The sequence below is a fragment of the Zonotrichia albicollis genome, chromosome 1 (genome assembly GCF_047830755.1).
Source record: "Zonotrichia albicollis isolate bZonAlb1 chromosome 1, bZonAlb1.hap1, whole genome shotgun sequence".
Lineage (NCBI taxonomy): Eukaryota > Metazoa > Chordata > Aves > Passeriformes > Passerellidae > Zonotrichia > Zonotrichia albicollis.
In genome coordinates, this window is record NC_133819.1 from 115,293,877 (window position 1) to 115,317,624 (window position 23,748).

The following is a 23,748-nucleotide window of genomic DNA, read 5'->3' on the forward strand; positions in this document are numbered from 1 at the left end:
CTCTGCTGTCATTTTAGCAAATTTGTCAGGAGGAATGTTTCCACATAATACATTTTTCCTTAGGTTAGGGTTCTTTGCATCCTTGAGATTCGCTATCCTACTTCGTACCCTATTTTTGTATTTCATATCAGTATTTTTTAATTCTTGAAAAATAGGTGCTTTGGATTTAAGGAACAAAACATGGATAAGTCAAATAGAGTAAAACATTAACAAGTAAAACAGAGTATTAGAAAGGATTCATTCTGGGGGTCAAGCTCTAAACCAATGCACTTCTCCACTGTCCATAAAGTCCTCCTCCCACCCCAACCAACAGCTACTTTCCTGTTCAACACAGCAGAATTCACAACCTTCAGAAGCCCAATCATAGTTTAGTACAGGGCCAGTGAAATATGAATTTTTGGGTAGCAGGACCTCAACTGTAATTGTGAAAAGTCCCCCATAACTTTATGTCCAGTTTCTTGATTTCATCCTGAGAATTAATTAATTTCTGAATGAAATATTCAAACAATGACAGCTCACTCACACAACTTTTTTTGGTAAAAAAAGAAGCCCAGACCTCTGTTCTGGAATGATTCAAACAATGGTACCAGAATCACCTTTTGAGAACCGGGAATTCATTTAGAAATAAACTTGTAGAAAATTAAACAAAGACACTAGAAAATGATTAAGACTGTTAACAAGAAAAGATTTTAAAATAGCATAGAAGAGCCCAGCATTTTATGTAAGAATGCTTCAGTAAGATATAATATTGCTGCTACAAGGAAAACATATTGAGCTGAAAAGAACCCACACACACTCACCTACATGCATTCCTACATATTTTAAGGCAAATCATTTAGGTTGGGCTGATTTTTTGAACACTAAATTTATGTACTGATGTGTTGAACCCAGTTACCACTTTTGTTTTATATGAAATATAAAAACACTCAATATATAGATCAAGTTAATTAATTTGAAAATTACTGTGTTTTTCAAAAATACTCCCACTCTAGAGCACACATATACAACAAAGGATATCTTCTTCAATTTGAGAACCCAGCTCTTCTTCATCAGCACCAATAGCAATGTAATCATCTGAGGAAAACAAATGATAAAATATTAGCAACCTGACTCTATATCCTTGAGATCCCTACATTTCCAGAACACTGAAACTCAGCAAATTATAAAACACTTGCAGTGAGTCTTCTTGTTGTATACGTAATTTTAATTTATTATGTACTTAACCTTTCAAAATTTATTACTTGGAAGAACACAAGTAAGCAAAAGAAGGAGAAAAGAAGTTTAAAAGAGTCAAAAACTTTTAAAAACCAAATAACTTCTGGTACCTAGTTGCAAGCACAAATAGGACCAAATCCACTGTTATACAGAAAAATCTAAAATATTCCAATGGGCTTGGCATCTCTCCCATCTCCACAGCCTGGGCATAGAACAAACTATTATAAAATGGAAACATTTTATATTGTGTTTAATCAATTGTTTTGGTCCATACAATACAAGAATAAGCAAATAAATGTTTTGCAAGCATGGAAGAGAAAGATTTCATTAGAAACATGGTAATTAAATAACAAACAATCTTAGATTTTTAAATAACAAACAATTATTAGATTTTTTTAAAATGCAAAGCAGAGATGCGTCATAAAAGACATAATTTAGAAGAAATAGACCGCAGCAGTCTTGAAGGCAGTAAAACACTTGAACTAAAATGTCTCAAGATAACTGTTTACTGTTTCTGACCAAAATGCTTCCCCACAAAGACATCTTCCTTTCCAAGAAAGCTTAAAAACAAATTGCATATAATGTTAGCCTCATTTCATCATGGTTATATTTCAGTGAGTAACCCTAACATCATTTAACCTTTGACCTCATACCAAAGGTCATAAAACAATAAAATAACCTTATTTTTTAACCTCATGGATCATCAGTTTACATGCACTGTAGAAAGCAACACAGCAAAAAAGATTTCTGGAAAACTATTTAAAATGAAGACTACATAGAATTATGAATACTAAGATGCTGTATGTGACTAGTCCCAAAAGAAGTCCATGAACTATACATCCAGATGATAACTAATCTATGGTCTTTAGTCAGCCTTGCTTATTCTCTATACCTGAATTTCTATGAATCAAAAGAAAGAATAAAAGAGTGAAGAAAGTAAGCACAGATGATTCAGAAGTCTACTTACACTGGGCCAAGTTACACTAAGCTAAGAACAGAGAAACAGGAGCTGGGTCATAATTTTGACAAAGATAAGGATGCACCAGAAAAAATCAGGTAATTCTGAAAAGTCCAGCTTTCAGTTTGCTCCTTATCTAGCAAATAAATTAATTTGTCAGTTTAAAGACACCCGAGTGTATATGAGAGATAAAAAGAAAAAATCCCAGAACAATCAAGGAATTTACAGATCCCCCAAAGGCATGAGGTTAAGAGCAATGCAAGACTCTATTATTGCAAGCTATCTTAATGAAATGTCAAGAATAAATCAAAATAGAAAGAGAGCTTTAAAAAACTAAAACCTGAAGGTTCCCAGGACCTCTGGTGCAAGGCAGTCTTACATGTAGTCACACCTCTCTGTCAAAAAGACTGAGACAAAAAAAATAGCAGCCTCTACAAGAAGATTCAAATGAAGCATTAAGGAGGCAATAACATTCCTGAAAACAAGATCCCCTTTGGCAATGTATCAGATGAACTGAGCCACAAAATGTCATGAATTAGCAGCAACAAAAATGCATTTTGAAGCATCCCCATGCCATGAAAGTTACTCATTACTTGCACCTTGGGTGAACTGGTTTATGGGTCTACACACACAAATGAATGCAGACAGGGTTTATTCTTCCCTACAGGGTAGGAGAAAAAGTAGAGTGGGAAAGACAGAAATAGAAAGGAAGGAAATAGTTAAACTTGAAAATGTAGTCTACAAAGCTCACCTCCTGTTCTGAGAGCTGCAGAGAGCATTTCTCTACATTTCACTCGTACAGAGTCTGAAGTGCTTGGAGCCCGGGGAAAAGAAGGGATGAAAGAATTTGAGGGAGCACTACCCTCCTCCTTCCTGCTGCTGGAATTGCTACTTGAACTGCTAAAAAAAGGCAAAATGAAAACCAATATTAATGTTTTTTCCTTTTTCCCCCCTTCAAATAACTTTGTTTCTGGGCAAAATACGGGTCTTTTGCTACATCCATTTAATGGTATTCCAAAACAAGAACACAAGCCACCTTTTTAAAAAGTTATTTATAGCTCTAGAGTCAGTACAATTTTTAAAGTGTCTTTAGACTATTCACTAGGGTATTTCACACAATAGAGACACAGCAGGTATTTCATTCCATTATATGGCACAGAAGCTTTAATTCTCAGTTCTTTACATTAACATGAAACCTTTTTTCCTCCCACAGACCTTTACTTTAACAAACAGTGACGATACATCACACCAACATTCACTCTGCATGCCTTGCACTCAATCTGCTTACTGTACTGAAGGGGTGCCATGGTCACAAAAAACCCCCCACAATTTATGTAGTTTTGCAAACTGTAAACCAAGTTTTCATCTTCCATCTGGACATACAGTTAGAGGTTAAACTTCAAATTTAAAATGGCTGCTGAAAAGAGATCACTGAAGGCAGAAATGTATAGAAGAAATGGGCTTGCAAATACTCTTTTGTAAATGTTTTTTAGCTCCTGCAGTGACATTAATGCAGGCTTCTTTTTCTGGTAACATACTCTGTGTTTACCAAAAAAAGTACAAAATGTTTATTAAATTTAAAAGCTAACACACAAAAGAAGCATATGCAATTAGCACAAAGCAGAGAAAGTTGTTTTACAATTCTCAAAGCTGGGTGCTAGTACCGAGAGAGGGCAGAGTATTTGACAGACGCAACAGATGGATAAACAAAACTTGTCTGGCCATATCTTGACCTATGTTTGTTGGGGTTTTTTTCATGTCTACAGTAGCACAGTTTACTTCCCCAACAACACACTCTTTCTTGTACAACTCTATCTTTCAGAAAAGAACATGGCAGCTGTCTCTAACATTACCAATTCAGACCAAATAGTTTAATGTTAATTTATACTGAGTGAGACTATCTGCACAGCCATTGAGAATTAAGCACCTTTCTTCTCTGGCATCAGGACTGTTCTGTGAGGAAGATGCAGGCTCCTTCTTCTTTTCTTCAGAATCTTTATCAGTTGAAGGTCCATCTGGAAATACAAAACATGAGAAACTCTCTTCTACCCAGAAATAGTAACTGATTTAAAGCAGTGATAAAATATCATGATTTTTCCTGAATCAGTTAGAAATGCTATCATCTCCCACTCTCTGCTTTGACCTTCTCTTGCAGTACAGCCTTCCACTTCCCAACACCCTCCCAATGCAGGAAATGGAAAACATGACAACACTTCAGATGCTTTGAGTCAAGTCCAGCATCTGCTTAAACTGGCAGTGAAGACATGATGGAAACATAGACATTTATGATTCATTTTTTCCAACACTCCTGCATTAGGTAGACAGTAACTTCCCAGGTATTGTAACAAGTCTCTGGAATTTGTCTTCCATGCTTATATAATTAAGTTCCTACTACATACATGCCATTCTTTTTAATTATATTGTGGAAGAGACCATAGTTGGCAAAATATAAAGTCACTTTCATATTCTCAAAGGAGTTTTCCAGACACACAGATAGTATTTTCTGTGATAGCTCTTAAATTACTTGCCTCAGTATTTAAATATATTTGAATCTGCCATTCCTATACAGGTTACGTTTCACTACAATTTTATACAGAATAAGGACAAAAGTCTTTATAGAAAAGAGCAATCACAACATTTAACTCTAGCGCAGCAAAAATGCATACACCCTTCCATTGTAAAGAGGATTTCAGAATGGCTAAATTGAGTGCCTGCTTTGATTTGTTCTCTAGAAAGGGTGGCTCTCTACTGCCTACAGAGAAAGCCTAGTGAGATTGGCATCACTGATTGACAAATTTCGTGAATTTCTTTTCCACAGCCCTTATAAAGCTGCTATTACACTTCTAAATTCGTAGACTGTATTACTGGAATTAGCATATATTACAAACTTTAAAATTTAATAAAAACAGGACAAGAAAAGGAGGGAAATCTGTTAGGGCTCAGTCTTGCCAACAAAGATGTCCTGAACTAAGCCTGTAAATCCTTGTTTAAGCATCTAAAAGTGTCCTTATTTCCACAGGAAACCCCATCCCTGTGCTTCTCAGAGGAACTTGGTTGTACATAACACAAATCTGGGTCTCTTCAAATACCAAGCTTTTAAATTTGACTTTTATAGTGCAGAAAATAACTGTACTGGCTTTATTTTTATAGGAACAATAAACTGAACATAATTTTGATCCTTTCCTTAACCTGTGAGTTCAGGAATTTATCCAAAGAAGTACCACTTTGTTAAAAAAAATCATCATAAAAGGAGAGCAGAGACAGTAGTACTGGATCAAACCAGGCACCAATCTACTGTCCTGTCTCCAGCTGCATCTATAAGGAGATGCACACAGATACTTCTCCAGAGTATTTCTCCAGCCTTCAAGAGCTCACCCACTGTTTGCAATGTTGTATTCCATCTGTGAAAAATTTCACTTAGGAAAAAAAAGACAATTAAACACAGATGATGCACTCGGTGATCATCTTTAATAAGCTGAAAATGCTATTTAAAAAATCCTAATAAAGAGACCAATTGAACAACTTCTGTTTATAAAAAGAATTTCACTAAGAAAGCAAACAAGACTATAAACTGAATGGATCACATGAGTTCTCTGCTATGACAACTGAAGTGCACTAAGAGAAAGAAAACAACTCCCATTTTTAACATGCATACTCGCTCTCTATGGCAACAACTGATTACATGATACAATCTTTAAAGATGTTCCAAATATGCATACAATCTTATTTAACTTTATAACATTTTAAGTACATGCTCATTTTTGTCAGAGGCTTTAAGACAAACCAGTAGATCAAACAGGTATCTTGAAGTACAGCTCAAGTCCTGCAAAGCAAGAGCTGTGCTTCAGCCCATTTACCCACACATTTTTTTCTGGCACACAAGTTGTCAAATTCAGGTCTGACTTGTGTATCTCCTGCTTATTATGCACACACAGCACAGTTGTATAGCTGGCACCCAGATCTCTCTTATCAAACACTTCCATTGAGCCCAGCACCATTTCACCAAGGGCAGGCACTTGCCAACACCTGCCAATACCCCAATGGCTTCTTTCCCTTATGGAGGGCAGGATGCACACAAGGCGCACAGATAAAGCACGGCTCCTCCTAAGCTGCAGTCTATGCAAGGATGTCTCAAATCAAGGTCAGACTTGAGCAGCTGAAGCTGGACATCTTTAGCAAGTATGTCTTCAAAACTAGAGCTTCTTTAATCACTTAAGAGTTTTTGTTTAATCTAGTTTCAAAAAGCTGAAAATAAAGTTAATATTATCCTAAGTGTTTAAGTCACTTTATGGCTCATACATTGGAAAGCACTAGAAGAGATGCTTTCCATCTTTAAACTCACACAGTAATGAGGATATCTTGTTTTACTGAAATACTGTATTGACAAAAGAACTGAGTGCAATTAACAGCCTGCTAGGCAGCATTTCACCTATCCTCTGGGGATAGAAAAATTATCCTTGACAAATTAAAAGTCCCTACTAATTAGCTTATTTTACATTCAATGACCAGACTCTAATATAGAGGAAGGATGACATCTAATGGGAACTATGAACAACCACAGAAACTTTAACAAAGTAAGGTGGAAAAAAACGGCCCTTCTGTGAAATGTCTTTAAAAATTCCAATGCGATTCACTTCAGGAAGTCTACAGAACATTATAAATATTTATACACTACGAACTACAAGTTGTGCAGTTCCTTTTTGCAACTCCATACAGCTATTCAAACGTACCAAATTTGTCTTCAGAAACAAGTGGGAATTGTCACCAATTTTAGGACTGAAAAATGTAACTTCACAGTTTTAGCTACTGCATCTTCAGGCACCCATAAAAAATCTCAAAGCTTTGGTTTTTTATAAGAGAAGCTAATTTATATTAATACTTCTTCTTTAAAATACAAAGAACATGGTAGTAACAAGAATAGACTATTAGTCATTGGAATAAGACATTCAAAATTTAACAATGGCACTGCAGTTTCTACCTGGGACTTGTAATTAATTTGAAAGATATCTGAAGCTTCTCCAGTGAAAAATCTCTCCAGGGTCAAATAAGACATAACAGTGTTTGTGTTATCAAACCAGAAATTTTAAAGATACAGCCAGATAACATAATTAATCTGAATGTTAGAAGCCATTAATAGCTTTCTCCTAGATTTTTCTAACTATGTTATGAGCCAACACTAGACATTTGCTAGTAAAAAGAAAAAAAAACAGAAAATATAAAGATGAAATGTTATTCATTTATAAATCTAACTTCAGATTAAGAAAAATATTAAAGTAAAAAATTTCCCCAGAAACATTAATGAAAGGGGGCTAGTTATTACCTGGAAGCACATGAAAATTTAATTTAGAGGGATATCGTGTGTTGCCTACTCAGGAATCACTACCAGAACTTGGAAATTTTTCTGAGAATTCAGTTTAAATAAGTGAAAAGAAAGAGATAAGAGAACAGGTACCAAATTACATAATTATTAATTCAACAATGACCTTGACATGCAATAATTATTTAGGCTCCATTTTCCAGATTCTGACCAAATAGTCTTGAGATGCACAAGCAGCTACACTTGTCAGCAATTCCTCTACAAGACGTGGTAAGGCATGAAGATAAGATCAGTAAAAGTCTCTTTTCAGTAGTAGCTCTGGAAGGAGGAATATCTAGAAGTCCATAAATAAACAACGAAATTATGAACTGTTTGCTAAAGATTTTTTTATCATCAGTGTCAAAAGACCATTACACATGGACATATTCACTGTGTGTTTTTCTTCTATATAGTATAATGCACTGTGTGTTGTTATCTCTCCATTTACTAGCTTAACAAATTACAGACCTACTAATAGTACATGAACAGTTCCAAATATACAATTCACAAGGGGTAATTTCTACAGCTCATACTCAATATGAAAATGAAACTATTGAAATTGGTTTTGCACTTGATTCTGCTTGATGTCTTATAAAGATATGTACTCTTCTTATCAAAAGTAAATAATATTTGTAAATGCTATTAGACTCTAATTTAAGAACTTGCTTTGCCAGGAACTTTTTTTTTTTTTAACAAAGCCAGTAGGCTTTGAGATGTCCTTGAACAACACTTATGACAGCATTAACATACCTGTAAAATAGTCCTAGACTGCATCTGCTGGCTCCAGGAGAATCAAATCCAGGTTTGAAATAACAAAGGATTTTGTGAGCAAAGTAATCTTAGTAAAATACTTCCGTGATGCCTGATTGGTGTTATTAATACTTAAACACTTAAACTTATCTTTTAAAATAAAATTATTTAGGCATGCCCTTCTTTGAAACAGGCATTTCAAAATGTTTGTGGCCTCCCTTTAAGTTTTCAACTAATACTGGCAACAGATTATCACCTGATGTTAAGAATACTGTGCCATGCTTCTGCATTTTCAGTTCAGTACATAAGGTTACTGGAGGAAATTTTACATACAGGTCTAGACATTCTTTTTCACTGTACACTCTTCACTTCAGCAAGTAATTATTTATTGTGAGGGTTATACCCCTTAAGGAATTTTTGTTGCTTTTCTAACATAAGAAACACTCCTGACAACCCAAAAGAGTATGCATAGATTCATTATCTGCACAGCATACTCTCTGTATATTCAGCTACTTGGCAAAACAATCATTATTGGTAAATCCCATGTTATAACTGAACAGCAATTTTATTCTAAGAGCTGAATTTAGCTCCTTATGCAAATTGTCACCATCTCTGCAGTATAGTTTAACTTTCAGAAAGTATCTGAAAGAGACCTTGCACTGTGGCTCACCCAGTGAGTCACTTCAGATGGTCACAAGCTCTCTGCTGCACAGCTTCTGAACCCTCCAAAAAATGCTTGGAGAAAAAAATCTGGGAAGGCTCAAGTCAAGCCACAAAGATCTGGTGATTCACAACTCACTTTGATTTGTACTCATGTATCCCATGCATTCCTAAAAACTAAATTCTGAAAGCAATGAACTGAAACATTACATGCAGCCTGAACAGTGAACAATTCTTGCCTAAATTCAAAATGTCATTTATAAAAATAACTCACAAAGACTTCAGAGCTCTGAGTACAATGCTTGGTACGATTAACAGCTGTCCGCTTCTGCTGCCATCTCTGCTCCATACCATTTTACATGCACTATAAACAGCATAATCGAAACTGATTTCTCAAGCAGCTCAACATACGGTATTGCGCATTCTTCCAAGAAAGTCAAAACTAATGATAAAACAGAATAAGAGTACTTTGTAAGATTCCCACCCATACTTATACCCTATCTTTCACAGTTACGAAACTTTATGTTCTAATGAGTTACTGAGCAGTGACAAAAAAGGCAAAACATTTGCCTTACTATGCTTTATTATAAGATCGACATTACAACCAAGGAAAATTTAACTATCGAAGTTTTGAATGTAAGCAGTGCTGTATTTTCAGGATTCACTTGATTTTATGTAGTAAGTGCATTACCACAATTATACTAGAGCTGGCACAATAACGACACACAATAGTATCTGTTGTGCAACAAAAATTACCATATGAACGAAGGTCACATACCCACTGCCTCAAGAAATACTCAGTTCTGATAAATGCCAAATATTTCTTATTTGCTTTCCAGCTCCTCACATGTTTGACTTCACCTCATGCAAAATGCCTTAGTTAGAGTCTCCCAACTGTGTTAAAACAATCTGAATCCAGCAAGCTACAAAAGGGGAAGGTCCACTTGCCCCAGCTGTTTGTTACTGCTACAATCCCTGTGCAGGAAACAGCAACTGCAAACAGGCTGGACCAAAAAGTCATAGTTGAAATTTCAAGCCTGAAGAAATGAACAAAACAATTAGTTTCCAACTGGTCAGTTCCCAGCTCTGGTCTTCTGGAGAGCCACTCCAGCACTAGTTGTAACACAGGAGGGAGCAAAGAGGCAGAAGGGAAGTCAGGAGCTCTCCTTTGCACACAGCCTACACCCGGACTGACCTGCTGTGACCTTCAGGCATCACATTCTTACCCAGACTACTCCAGCATGGAAACCCTCCAGGCAGGAGTGACACACCCCAAGTTTCACAATGTTTGAACACCAGTAAACTTTAAGTCACAATGTATTAAGACAATTTTGACTGACTTAAGGAACTCAAGCATCAAAAAAATGAGACAATTATTTTTAGTGTCTCAACAAAAAAATGGCAAATCCTTAGGTCAAAGGACAGCAATAATCAGGCAGATCTCCCCCTCCCCTAGGAGAGCAGCATCTGAGCCCACTCCCAGTGAGAATTCTGCTGGAAATGAGATTATCTCCTCTACTATACTGTCTAAGCTAAGTGGCAATTCTAAAAATTTAAACTTTCAAGAAAAAAAAAAAACTTTCACCAAATACTGATAGGGTTTTGTTTTTAAAACTTAGACTAACAACTTTTAATAATTGAGAGCTAAATCACTCAATCCAGCAGCTACTTTTAGAAGTCTTTAGAGTAACTGATGCTAATATACAAGTCAATTTCTCCGCTTATATACCTTACTACTTTTATATACTGATTTAATAAAGTTGGACTTCCAGATTTAATTTTAAAAATAAAAAGTGTATTACTTTCACTGTTTACCAGTTATCTCTGATCAGATCCTACACTAAGATCCTGTATACGCATTTACTTTTATTATTAAGGTCATTATTAATTTTAAGGTGTTTTATCAGCATGTATAGTATCATCCAATTTTAACTACTAAAACTAACATTATTATTAGGTGGGTTAAAAGTCTTTAAGGTAACTTTAAAAAGTTTGCTGTAGAGACTGTTTTTTCTTACTAGAGCATCAAAGTTTAAGGTTCTGACAAGTTGTCCATTTCTAGAAAGTCAGAGTATTTTCTATATCATTTACAAGACAGTAATAATGTATCTGATAAAACACTTCACAACTGATAAAAATGAAGCTGAGTTCAAATGGTAGGGGAATTACACTCTCCTGGTATTTGGCATATTTTTCCAGACAGAATGGTAAATATTTAAATCATTAAATAAATTATTTTCTATTTTAAAATTTTAAGCTTAAAAAATCTTAATTTACTTAAGCTTACATACAAAGAAACAAAACAGAGTGCACCATAGTGTATGAACAAAAATATCTGGACATATTCTGAGATTTAAGTGTTTTCAGATATATTAAGTACTACCAAATACCCTTGAATAAAACCCTAATAGAAAGGTTTTAAGCTTATTAATTGCTTTAAGGGAAATTAAACAAAAAGTGTTAGGTTGCTAATTAGTAAGCTGTTTAAAATCATTAAGGTTTTAGTTTTAGAAAGTGCAGCTCTGTTCCTCACTACCTGTAAGTTCTATGAGATTTTAACATTTTAATGTCTTTTTCTCTTCATAACCAAACATCAAAGCCTCCACACTCTCACATGAGATTTTGCACCAGTTCTTCAGAGTACTTGTTATATTTGATGAAGAAAACAGTTTGTTAGAAGTTTGTTAGTGCTCAGTACAGGCACTCCAGCTCAACTGCAGGCAATGAGACTTCAGAAATTAATCACATCAGAGAAGCTGACTTCCTGCTGCCTGCCAGCCCCAATTAAATACATTAACTGTTTCTCTGCACACACTCTCACAGTAATGGCCTGGGGACAGTCAAAGACTAAAAAACCAATTACACCAGCACAGGAAGTTTCAACATTCACACAAAAGCACAAATATGTCTAAAGCAAGGCAGTGCCAATGATGAGCACCAAGGCTGCACAGAGTTAAAACATGCAAGAGCAGGGATGTTTCTGTTGCCATACCTAACAGCTTCTTCCAAGACTTGATAAGAGATTTTGCTAAAGATGTAACCTCTTCATCTGTGCTTTGCTTGCGTATTGCATTCACTGACATTCCAATTCTGGTAGACTGCAAAAGAAATGGAATATACATTACCACAAGTGACAGGAAAACAATTTAACAAATAAATAAAGATAAATTTGTACTTTGACATTAATTTTTGCAGTATCTTTTTTCTTTTTCTTTTGTGGTGGGTTTGTTTCCTTTTTTCTTGTGATTCTCAGGACAAAATACTGCAAGCCTTTAGGAAAATTATTTCAATAACGTGGACATTTTAAACAGAAATACAACGGTATTACCATCTGTCTTCATCACAAAAATCTGGGGAGGGGTGGGCAGTGATTGTGGGCACAAGGGCTAAGGACTGTAGTTATATTTCAGCACTATAAGAAGCTTGCTGACTTCTTCATTGACATCACACTCAGAATTCCCATTTAGTGGCTGTGTAAAAAGCTGTAATACCCAGCTGGGAGCAAGCATGGTTTAGGTACCTAAAAATTTTGGTGATACTGAGATTGTTTAGAATCATTAGCACAGAGAGTTCTGACTTTAGACAGAAGCAGTACTCTCTGTGTTTAAGATTTTAAAGAATGAGCTATCCTGTATTTCTGAAAAGGCCAAGACCGTGACAAGCTTTAAGCCTTTGCCACTACTGCCACCTACAGAGCGAACATGAGAGTAAGTTCCAACTCACGCCTTTCAAGACTCAGAAGGTAAGGACATAAATATAGCTCAACAGTAACATTTTAGAAGATTTATGGCTAATGTGCACATGTAACAAGGAGAAAATTTCCACCTTTTTAGCTCCACAAGAGGAGATAATAAAATCCTTATTTATACTGTTAAATTCTTATCTTTTTGTATTCTGACTGATAACTAATTTTTTTTTTATTTGCTGTTAAAATTTTCAGTTTTGTTGCATTGCCATTTACAGGACTCACTAAATATAAGTTACTCTACTCACTTTTGCAGTAGATCATCATTAACTTCTTTCTTCATAAAAGGAAAATTTAAATCTTTGTGGCTTACTAAAAATGGAAATTATTTGTTCCTGTAAATTACTTCTTACAACACAAACAACACTTTTTGAGGCACCATGGATGTGCTAAATGACTGGAAACATACTGAAATAATCCATAGCTATGTCAGCTGAGGGAACACATTAAATAACCTTAGGCCTAAGCATCAGCTCTAAAAATGCATTTTGAATGAAAAAAACCAAAGAGTTACTCACCTGTAACTAAAATGCTCCAAGATGGACTCTGCTCACCCACATTAATGGTACTGCCCATTTTCTTGATATTTTGAACACTTAAATCTCAACAATATGTTCAGACAGTAAAAAAAAACATGTCCTTGAAAATCCATAAAACACCACATCTGGATGAGAAAAATGTATCTACTAAAAAACCCAACCCTCCATTAATAGCTGGGCACAACGACAGCCCATGCTCATCAGCAAAGGGAAAACACACAAACTTACACACTTACTTAGCTAAGTAAAATCCAAAAACTCAAGTAAAACCCAGAGCTAACGAGAAAAATTTCTTCTTCTGATCACACAAGAGGGACAGTTTATGGGACCTTTCTGAACTGCCAGCTTTCTTAAAGCAGCACATAAAAACAACTCATCTGTTTGCTTTTATAGAGCACTAGATTGTGTCTACCTGAAGAGAGGAAGTAATGATCTACTAATTTATCTGCCTTCTAACTGGCACAGATAGTCACAAAAGATCAGTGTTATATTCTCAAAATTACTATGTTTTAGTGACAAACCAAAACCAGCTGACAGTATTTGAAATTTCCTTAGTCGTCCTGTCTGTTGCCACTGTTAAGTGCAAAACTCCAGTATTTTCATTCTTCCCCACTTTAAATTCTAGAGCACTTTTCATCTGCTTTCAGAGTAAAGACAGTCAAAGACAGCATAAGACAGCTGTTTTCACCCTGAAGCACTCAAGCTTTGGCCAGCAGCCCGCAGTAGGTGCAACCAGTAGTGAGCACAAGTAACCTATGACTGAACACAAAGCAGAGCACATGGGGGCAGCAGGTGCTCTCTAAACCAGAACAAATGCAAAAATGTAAGGAACACAGCTGGGGAGGGAGAGCAACCACCAAAGGAAGCAGACCTGCTTCCAGCTTTGAACTGTAAGTGTATGAGGACAGAGAACTGCTGAGCACAGACCAAAGCAGAGCCAAACCAACCAATGAAGAATAACCACCCCTGGGTTTCTTGCCAGTGAACTGCTCTAAAGCCATTAACAAGGGCTGCACATCACAGCCTAGTTCTGCACAGGTGTGAGTAACTTCCTGTAAAACCTGTTTGTGAAAATAAAGCCTGACTGTGTCACTCACTCACTATTTAGCTCTGCACTAACCACAATTAGCACCAGGGACACAATGCCTTTAATGCTCTGAAGCTGCTAAACAGATTTGCAAGTCAGACCACTGGATAAACTATGTGAGGAAGCCTACTGGCTCCCTGCCTAGCTGAGCAAGGATCAGCTTGCTTACATAAAACTCATCAGATGTGACACAGTGGTATTATTGCCTGTAATCACTTCAGCTTTCTGTGAAAATAAATGTGGCAAGAAAGACAAAAGACACCACTACAAGTCCAGACTACTAATATGCACCTTCCTATTGCACATACCCGTGAAACTCATCAGAGGACCTAATTATTTCAGGCTGAGGTAGCAGTGGTATTACACAAAAAATCATAACCTCTCTTATTACACAGGAATAACAGAGCTAGCAGAGCTTTTCTCAATGTAGCCAGCTTTCAAAGCTTCTTAAAAATGGGTATAGAAGTACACTTTTCACTTTTATTCTTCATTTCATCAATTCAAACACAATTGTCAGAAGTCTTGATCAGCACAGAGGAAGACAGGGCCTCCACTATCTCATGATCATCACCCTTCCTGACACTGGCACGCTCATGACCCTTTTCAGTCTCCTCCAATTTAAGTGGCTACTGCAGCAAATCAGGTCTCAGATTTAACTGAAATTTAAAATTTTCACAGATAGGGAACGTCAGGCTAGTTTGGAACAAAAGTTGCTCACTGATGAATTACATTAAAAGCTCTGAAACTTGACATGTAAGCACAGTTGACCAAGTTGATTTTTTGAAAGAATTTACAAATAATATATAAAATATTGTTAAATATGTCAGTCTAAGCAACATTAGTGAGAGTATCCATGCAAGTGGGAGAGATTGTACCCCTCCATCACTCCAGCACAGGAGAGTAAAAGAGGAGTATAATTACCTTAAGAAATACATTACTCAGAATGAGGGAGGGGGAACACGGAGTGTGTGTCAAATACAACTTGCCTAAAATGTATCAACTATGTTTCTCCTCACTTACAAGGCAAAACCAGAACTAACTACAAAAGAAAAGATGGTATCAGATATAATCAGGTGCATTCTCCTTCAAGAGGAAGGAAACACACTGATTTGTGTTAAGAGTGAAAATGTCTGGTAAAATTCCATGTCTGATAAATTTGTAAGCAGCTCTTTTCCCTTGTCCACGACAAAATTTACAACTCTCAACTTAATCAGAAAGATAAGCTTTAAGAGTTTGCTGTTGGAAGAAAATACTTAAGATAAGTGTGCTACATCAGGTGAAGGGAGGCTAGATTACCATGTAACAAAACCAATGCTCCCAAGGACTTTGAACTTAGGAATCCATCTCAATAGTGTAACCTCCTTTCAAATCTTCTGGCTCCACTTTCTTCATTAGGGAATTAACATTTGCAACACAACAACAATAAGAAAATCATACCTGTAGTAACTCAAGGGTCATGGGAATATTCTTAAGCTCCTTCAACAAATCAAGAGCTCCAGCCTAAAAAAAAGAAAATAAAAAAGTCAACTTAGTAGTAATCAGGAACTCCAAATAAAATATCAATAATATAATCTTGTCTGCCTTCAGGGTCACACACTGGGTTCAAACCAAGAGTTCTGAATTTATCCACAGAACTAGAATAAGGAATGGTCCACTTCACAAACTCTAAGCAGGAACAGGCCTTAACCTGGAAATCAAAGTATTCACTCAAGACTAGGGGAGTTTTACCCCATGTAACTCAAATGACAATCAAAGCATTCTGTCAATTACTACTTAACCAATACACATCTTCAAGGGTGCTTTGCTTAACAGCATCAGAAACAATCCAGACAACAGCAGCAATTTTCAGTTCAGAACAAGCACATCAGTTTTAGGACAAGAACTTGGAGTTGAGAAGCTCTGCCCAGTCCATCACTAATGCACATATATATAAAAACATACACAGACATCATTCCTAACTGTATTTGTGGTGATGTGGTAAAGCCACACATTGTGGGTTTTTCTTTTTCCCCTGCTAAAACTGTTAGGAAAAGTACTAACTAATTCTGTGTAAGCAGCTCTCTAGACAGATGATTCAAGTCCAGACATTGCACTACTAGATGTTAACAAAGTCTATACCCAGCTACTTTAACAATTCATTCTTTAGCAATATAGGCCTTACTTTAAAAAAGTTTGCATAAATGTGAGCTCTGTAATTCTCTTTAACCTCTCCAACCTTGATGATTTACCAACTCTACTTCAGCAAAGCTCTGCACCATCCACTTCTGACTGTGCACATGGGCTGTCAGCCCACACAAACCTCCCAAAGGCTGAGTTGATTTGGCTGTTATTCAAGTGCATGTGGTGCTGAACCTGGAAGCTATGAGCAGAAGGAGGCCCTTCAGTTCACTCAGGCTCAGTTCATTACCTTTTTTTTTTTTTTCTTTTAATTCATAAGGTTTGGAAAGAAATCCCACAAAATTTCCATTTGCAAATCTGTGGAATTTAATTCACTCTTCTTTCCTTACCTCTTAACTCATCCTATTTTATTTGGCATTTTGATTGCTTTTCAAATTCTCCCTAATCAACTTCTATGGTAACACCTGTTGCAAGGAAACTTAAAATATTCTGCTGCAACTGCAGTCTTACACTTTAACCACTAAAGATAAACAGCCACCAGGAGGTTGAGAAAGATGGAAGTGGAACTTTGGTGTCACATTTAAAAACCCTCAGCTTTGGACACCTTCAAATGTTGGCTACAATCTCTGTTTTTCAAACACTTCTGACCAAAGAAACCTCCAAACCCAAACATTTCACCAAATCCCACCTCACATAAATTCAATTAACATATAAAGCTAAAGTTTTAGTATTTTCCTATGATAGTAAAAGTTCCATTTAACTTTTATTCATGTTATACAAAACTTCTCCAGTCTTAACCACAGAATTTTAGCAGCAATGATGCAAGACTGAGAAATGTCACAATGTTTTCAGGTGCTAAATTGAGTTGGCATACTAAACCATATCTTTCTCTCAACAGCCATAAGCGTGGTTTCTTCTGTGCAAACACAGATCCAAATAAAGCAAATTAATTATCTTCACTGCTATAAAACAAAATCAAATTCAAGAACATTTTCTTAGCCAAAACAAAACTCATGACAGAAGTCAATATGCCATTTCAATAAATATAATGCAATAAAACTTACCTCCAAACTAATTAAGTTATTAGCACACTGTACACAGCATGTAATTTTAAAATTAACACAGCTGATTATAGTCTGCAAATTCAATATGAAAGTATCACTGTAATGCAAAGTAGCATTCTCTTCATCTTAGAAATACAGCCTAGTCAAAATTCCTTTGCCTGTTATAGCCCTTCCTAACTGCACGTGTGAAAACAAATTTATTATTCCCAGAGTAAATGTTTTCCAATACTAGCAACATGATACATAGCAGGTTGACGTGCAGCAAATTTAAAAAAACAAAAACAGAAAACAAACAAAAAACCAAGCAAACAAACAAACAAAAATCCCACAAACAAACAAGAACAAAAAAACCCCACCAAAACCCCCACAAACAAAAACCCAAAAAGCCAAATCCAACCAAAAACCAGCAGTTTAACAGATTTTATCTATATTTTATGCCGGTTTCTGTACCAAATTACCAAAATTGATAATGCACTAATCCTTTCTAAGCCTTCACTTCTCTAACCAATTATACTGTGCACCATTAATTAGATGCTTTAAAATTTAATTTAAATTGGTTTTAAACTAAATAGCTTTGCATAATCACTTTTCTTAGCATAAAGTAAAATGCTCTCTGTATCTCAAAACTAGAGTGGAAGTTGCACAGCATAACTTGTAATTACTTTTCTCCTAATGTAAGACCTCTGTGTTCAAAAAACCTCCCAATCATTAAGACCATTGTTATAAACCCTCTTTTAAAGGCATTTCTATAATTTTATAGAAAATGAAAGGCTATGTCCCATTCTCCTAAGCTAGCTGGCTTCTAATTTACTTTGTCAATTAACAGAAGTCTGCTTCATACAGACTCAGTAGATTACATTACAGACTCAGTAGATTACTCCTCTCAGCTTCTTTCAGTTGGTCAGACCACAACAGCACAGAATGCTATTCTATAGTCATGTTTTAAAAGCTGCTTCAGGCAACAGAAAATGAATCACATTTTTGAAGACAGCAGAACTATCCAATTTGTTCTACTTAAAGGAGTATACATTTAATAACACAGACAATTTTATTTTCTTCTCTAAATTTACTCAAGCATTCTTGTTTTTTTTTTATCCATGGGTGCAGCCTTAGTTTTAATAGCCATTCATTAAGCAGCTTAATGAAAGAAAGGTGTACTTACATACAACAGAAGCTCAAAGGAAGGAACTACAGGTTTTAATCCAATCACAGTTCTGAAGGAGGAGTGGTATCTATTTCAATTTGAAACAATGGCAGAAATGCATATGGCACAGGGCATTAAATGCTAAATCATTATTTCCTCCTTCAAAACAAAAGAAGGAGAAAATAATGATTTAGTATTTAATGCACTGTGCATTATGATATATTTTTGTGAAATATATTGATATATTTCGATATATTTTTAGTGAAATATATCATTTCACTAAAATAGTTATGAAATGTGCACAGCTACAATTAAGTCCTTAGTCAAGGCAAATCACCAAGAGTCTGACTCAGAAAGAGTGTCTGCATGGCCTGCCCTTTTAACTCATCAAAAGACATGTCACAGAGTGCTTTGCCACAAGCCAGTCATCTTCTGTATGAGAGATTAAACATTTCTTGTCATCTGACTCTTGACAGCTTCAGAGAGAGCAAGTATCAAAGCTTTTTTTTCTTTCTTTTATTATTAATGTGTCTCATCAAATAATTCTCATTCAAAGACACAGACCAAATACCTGTTCTTGATGAGTAAAAATGGAGAAAGGAACACAAGGGGCTGTCAAGAGTATCATTATTCAGTGGGTACTTGTGTAAGAATGCATTTATCAATTCTCCTTCATCTCTGTGAGAGAATAAAGTACCTCTTCATAGAGGCGACCTTAATAATTTTGCTAAAGTTAGCATTTTAACTACAGGGCAGAATTAGATAGGAAATCACTTTGTGTAATAAAGAAATACCTTGTAAATGACAAAGACTTAGAGAGACATCTCCTGGTTTGAATACTAAAGCACATCCTCTCCTTTGATGCCACTAAGGGTTTTTATCATGCCACACACACACGTGCTTTGGACAAACTGTCAGATCCCCACTCCTGGCCACAGCGCAGCTCATTGAGAAAACATCAGCCCAACAAAGGAGCCACTCGTGTGCAGCAAGGAGCCTGACTGAAGGAGCTCGCTTTCGACACAGTACTAAAGCCCGAAGCCTTTGGTGCTCCCTCCCTTTTACTCCTGGCTCTCACTGCTGGACAGAGGTGAAAGCCAAGCTCCAGCTCTGGCTCCAGCCAGGCACAGCCCGGCCCAGCTGTGCCAGCTGTGCTCAGCCACGTCACACCTACGCTGACCCCGAGGAGTCACCGCAGCGCTCCCCAGAGCTCTGAGAGTCAATCATGTTACACACGTGCTAGAGAGTAAATACATGTTCCCAGCTGCTGTTAGGAATTTCATCCAAACTCCTAAGCATCTCAGATCACAAAGAAATACCCTGTGGTCACCTGCAGCATCCCTAGTATGGCTGCTCCCCAGAAACAACAGTCACTTTCATGCTACCTGTGAGAGGTTATTTTCTTTCTGTTATCAGAAGTTTTACAAATAAAATGGAGCTGGCTGCCCTTTATCAGCCCCATGACCTTGATATTAAAGCATTTCAGGCAGTAAGTCTTCACCCTTTCAACAGCTTGTAGGAAAGAGCCACTACTTCAGTTTTAAACAAAGAGAGACAGCAAATACTTTTGTGCTTAAATGCATGGGGAACAGAAATAAAAATAAAGAGGGAAAAATAATGGAATTAATAAATGCCAGTTATAAAACATTCTTTCTTCTAGACAAGGGTCTTGCTGCCACAATGTATCCTTTGAGAGTTCAAATATATCAGAGTTAAACCATGCCATACTATGGAACATCCCAGATTGAAGCATGGCTTGTGTGTACTTACAATGAATTTGTTTGTATTCTGAACTAAACAAATCTCCTTGGTTTAAGTATTTCCATAAATATGCAAATATTATTAATAATGCTCTTTATACTCTCCAGCATTAAGCAACAACAAAATTACTTCTATAAAGTACACAGTGTTGAGTTCAGAACTATTACTGTTACTAAGCTTTTAATGCACTATCATTACATTTAGGAAAAAAACCTTTTAATGTTATGTATATAATAGTTTCGTGCAGGAAGAACAACAATCACATATACAAGCACAAATTTCCAGAGAATAACAATGTAACCACCTGTTGAAGAAATAGTAAACAAAGTTGGCTACTTACTTGCATGCTATTTTATGTATAACCAGGATCAGTTATCTGGCTATTGCTCTACACTCTGATTTTACTTACTTTGATGTGTTTGCAGGCACCGTATAACCACCATATGCTACCTCAGTTCTTTATGCAGGGCATACATGACAATAACACTTGAGCTAAGCCAATTGAATCCTGCCTAACTACATTCTTCATCCGTTCTGAGGCACGAGTTATTCTCCAGATTAATAAACACAATTAGAAGTGTTGCAGGTTTAAAAGAAAAAAAAACCAAGAAAAAAAAAAAGAAGAAAAAAGGCTTACATTATTCTTTGTGAAGTTTACCCACTCAACTCTGGCCCTGCCGCAGGTGGGTTTGGGCTCTTCACTCACATCTGAGTTTTTACATCCCATCCCAAAACTCCAGCTCTCACGCTAAAAGCGACAACACCCCATGCACAGGGGGCCATCTCCGCAGGGTTCCAGAGGGTGACAGGTTTCCCTTCCCCGCCAAGCCAGCCCCGCGGTTCCAGCGGGCAGGAAGCGAGCGCGCAGCCGCTCCCAGCCCGGGCCAGTGCCCGGGCGGGAACCTCCTCTCGGCCCAAGGCACTGCGGCGAGGGCGGCGGGGCCGCCCCGCGGCGGAGCAGGACCGGCTGCCGTGCCCCCTCCTCTGGCGGGGCCGGGGGAGGCGCCGCGGCCCCGCGGGGCGGCGCGGGAAGCGCCGAGGCCGCCGGGCAGCGCGGGGAGCGCGGCGGCGGGAAGGGACAGGCCCCGCGCCCGCGGGAAGGAGGGAGCGCGGCGCCGGCCAGGGCCGCGCCGGGGCCCGCGGCGCCGCCGCCGATCCGCCTCCCGCCCCGTCCCGTCCCGGCGCTCACCGCGTTCTTCTTCTGCACCATCTTGTCCATCTTCTTGGCGATGCGGATGATCTCGTCCTCCGTGGCCATGGCGGCAGCGGCCCGGGCGGCGCCAGGCAGCGCGCGTCGAGCGCCGGCCGCGGGAGGCAGGCAGCGCTGCCGCTCGCCGAGAGCGGGGCGGGGCTGCGGCCGCCCGCGCACCGCGCGGCCCGAAACAGCCCCAAACGCAGCAAAATGCAATGAGACGTGTCTGGCCTCAGGCAGCCTTCACTGGGCACTGCACCGAGTCCGACCGAGCTCAAGAAGCGTTTGGACAACGCTCTTCAGGCCCATGGTGTCATTCTTCCGTGTCCTGTGCGGGGACAGGAGTCGGACTCCATGATCCTAGTGGGTCCTTTCCAATTCACGATAGTCTGTGACCCTGTGTTTCTGTGGCCCTCTTACCCTCCCCATCTCCCAGCAATGTTGCCAGCGCTACCCCTGTTCGTATCTGCGGACACAGAGCGAACCACGCCGCCCAGAATCCCCTCCCTACGACTCAGCTTTTCCTCAGCTGGCAGGAGGTGCAGAATTACAGCAGACACTTCATTTTTACCAGCGTCAAAGGGACGGAGAAAAGCCCCTGTCCCTTCTGACAGAAAAGATTTTTATGCATACATCTTTTAAATAGTTACTTTTATATAAAATGGAGTGAGGGTTTCAAATTGCAGCTTCAGGGTGAAGTTTGGAAGATAGACATTCCCAGGCAGTACAACAGAGCTGGAAATAAACTTTGGCATTGGCCAAGCATCACAGTGTGAGGTGCTACAATGCTTCTGAGTCTTAGATCTAGTTTAAATCTTGTGTGTGTTCCAGTGGGACATGCCACATTTATAAAGTTTGACATACAAATATTAAACATCATTACCAATGGAATTCTGTTCATCAGCTGAGCTAGGTGCCTTGTTTACTGTGATTTGTGATTGAGAACAGCATCATGAAACCATTTTTGCTGTAAAACAGAAGTGTTTACTTTACAATAGTAGGTACATCTGAAGGTTACAGGAAGATTATCCCTTCCTAACATCCAGGAGGGTGCTTAAACAGTCACTCAAATCCATTATTAATAAGCAGTTGGATGCTGTGGCTGCCCCAGTTGTGAACCAAGGGCTGTAAAATACGGACATTTTGGAGAATGGGCAAGGCAGATCTTTTCCTCCAACAGCAATCAAGGAAGACATAGGAAAAACCATCAACACCATCAACACACTTTCTGTCAAGCACTGGGCAGCAAGACTGTCCTGTGTTTTGAAGCTGAAAAACAAGTGGGGTTTGGGCACTTCTGCATCCTGCTCAATGGACACCATGGTCAACCCTAAGGCCTGCACATATTAGAAGCAATTAATATTATTTGGGACCTACACAGGATCTTCCCCCAGGTTAGATCTGGGCCATGAACTGGACAAGCATACAGAAACTTGATCTGCTGCTTTTTTGTTTTTGTTCTGCCCAACAGCGGGTAAAAAAACCCCACAAGAACAAAGAAAATATTTTTTAAGGAAAATAATAACTTTTCATTCAGGAGCAGATTTTGGGAAGACAAAAATAAAAGAATGCAGCTTCTCACAACATTTGAGGGATTGTGCCATTTCAGGTTTAATTCCATTTTGTCTAGATTTAGTTACCTAGTACCTGTAATAATCAAACACTGGTATTTACCCTGATGCTAACCTCAATGAAGTTTAACATCATTGTTCCCCACAATCACATAAATGATAAAAACAACACACAGGGTGTTGGCAGCTCAGAGCTATTGCTACACTACAGGATCAACAAGCCTGTACATGTTCTACAGTAGGTGCAAGTTAGGTCAGGGACAATACAACCACAAAACTAGAAATCTCAAATCAGTCACTTTGGCAAGTTTAAATGCATTTAAACTCTGGAATAAAGTCAGATTTTTCTAAAATTTCTTTTAAAAATACAATTCAACACCTACTTCACTGGAAATGCATGGAAAGAGTTCAAAATGCAGATGAAATCTATTAACATCCAAAATGTATCAGTTGAGAAATTGAAAATTATAAATTAAATCCCATGAGAGCACTTATAAAAGGCAAAGCACATCATACTTATTTAACATCTAATCTTTAAAAAATGGCATCAGAAATATTTCAGTAGGAAAATCAAAGAATAATCAAATG

General features: G+C 37.8%; 1 protein-coding gene across 2 annotated transcripts in view; it reads right to left on the minus strand.

Moving 5' to 3' along the window:
- TCEA1 (transcription elongation factor A1) overlaps positions 1–21,743 on the minus strand; it is a 31,730-nt gene extending 9,987 nt beyond the window's left edge. The window contains exons 1-7 of one of the 2 annotated variants that reach the window (XM_005479297.3): positions 21,587–21,743; positions 15,748–15,810; positions 11,932–12,037; positions 4,101–4,188; positions 2,925–3,073; positions 1,018–1,074; positions 1–155 (exon numbers count right to left, since the gene is read on the minus strand). In XM_005479297.3, the coding sequence (XP_005479354.1) occupies positions 1–155; positions 1,018–1,074; positions 2,925–3,073; positions 4,101–4,188; positions 11,932–12,037; positions 15,748–15,810; positions 21,587–21,655 (687 nt within the window). In that variant the 5' untranslated portion in view covers positions 21,656–21,743. Of the gene's footprint in view, positions 156–1,017; positions 1,075–2,924; positions 3,074–4,100; positions 4,189–11,931; positions 12,038–15,747; positions 15,811–21,034; positions 21,371–21,586 lie in introns of those variants that run through there. The other variant, XM_026791295.2, reaches the window with a different exon arrangement.
- Between the last annotated feature and the right edge of the window lie 2,005 nt (positions 21,744–23,748).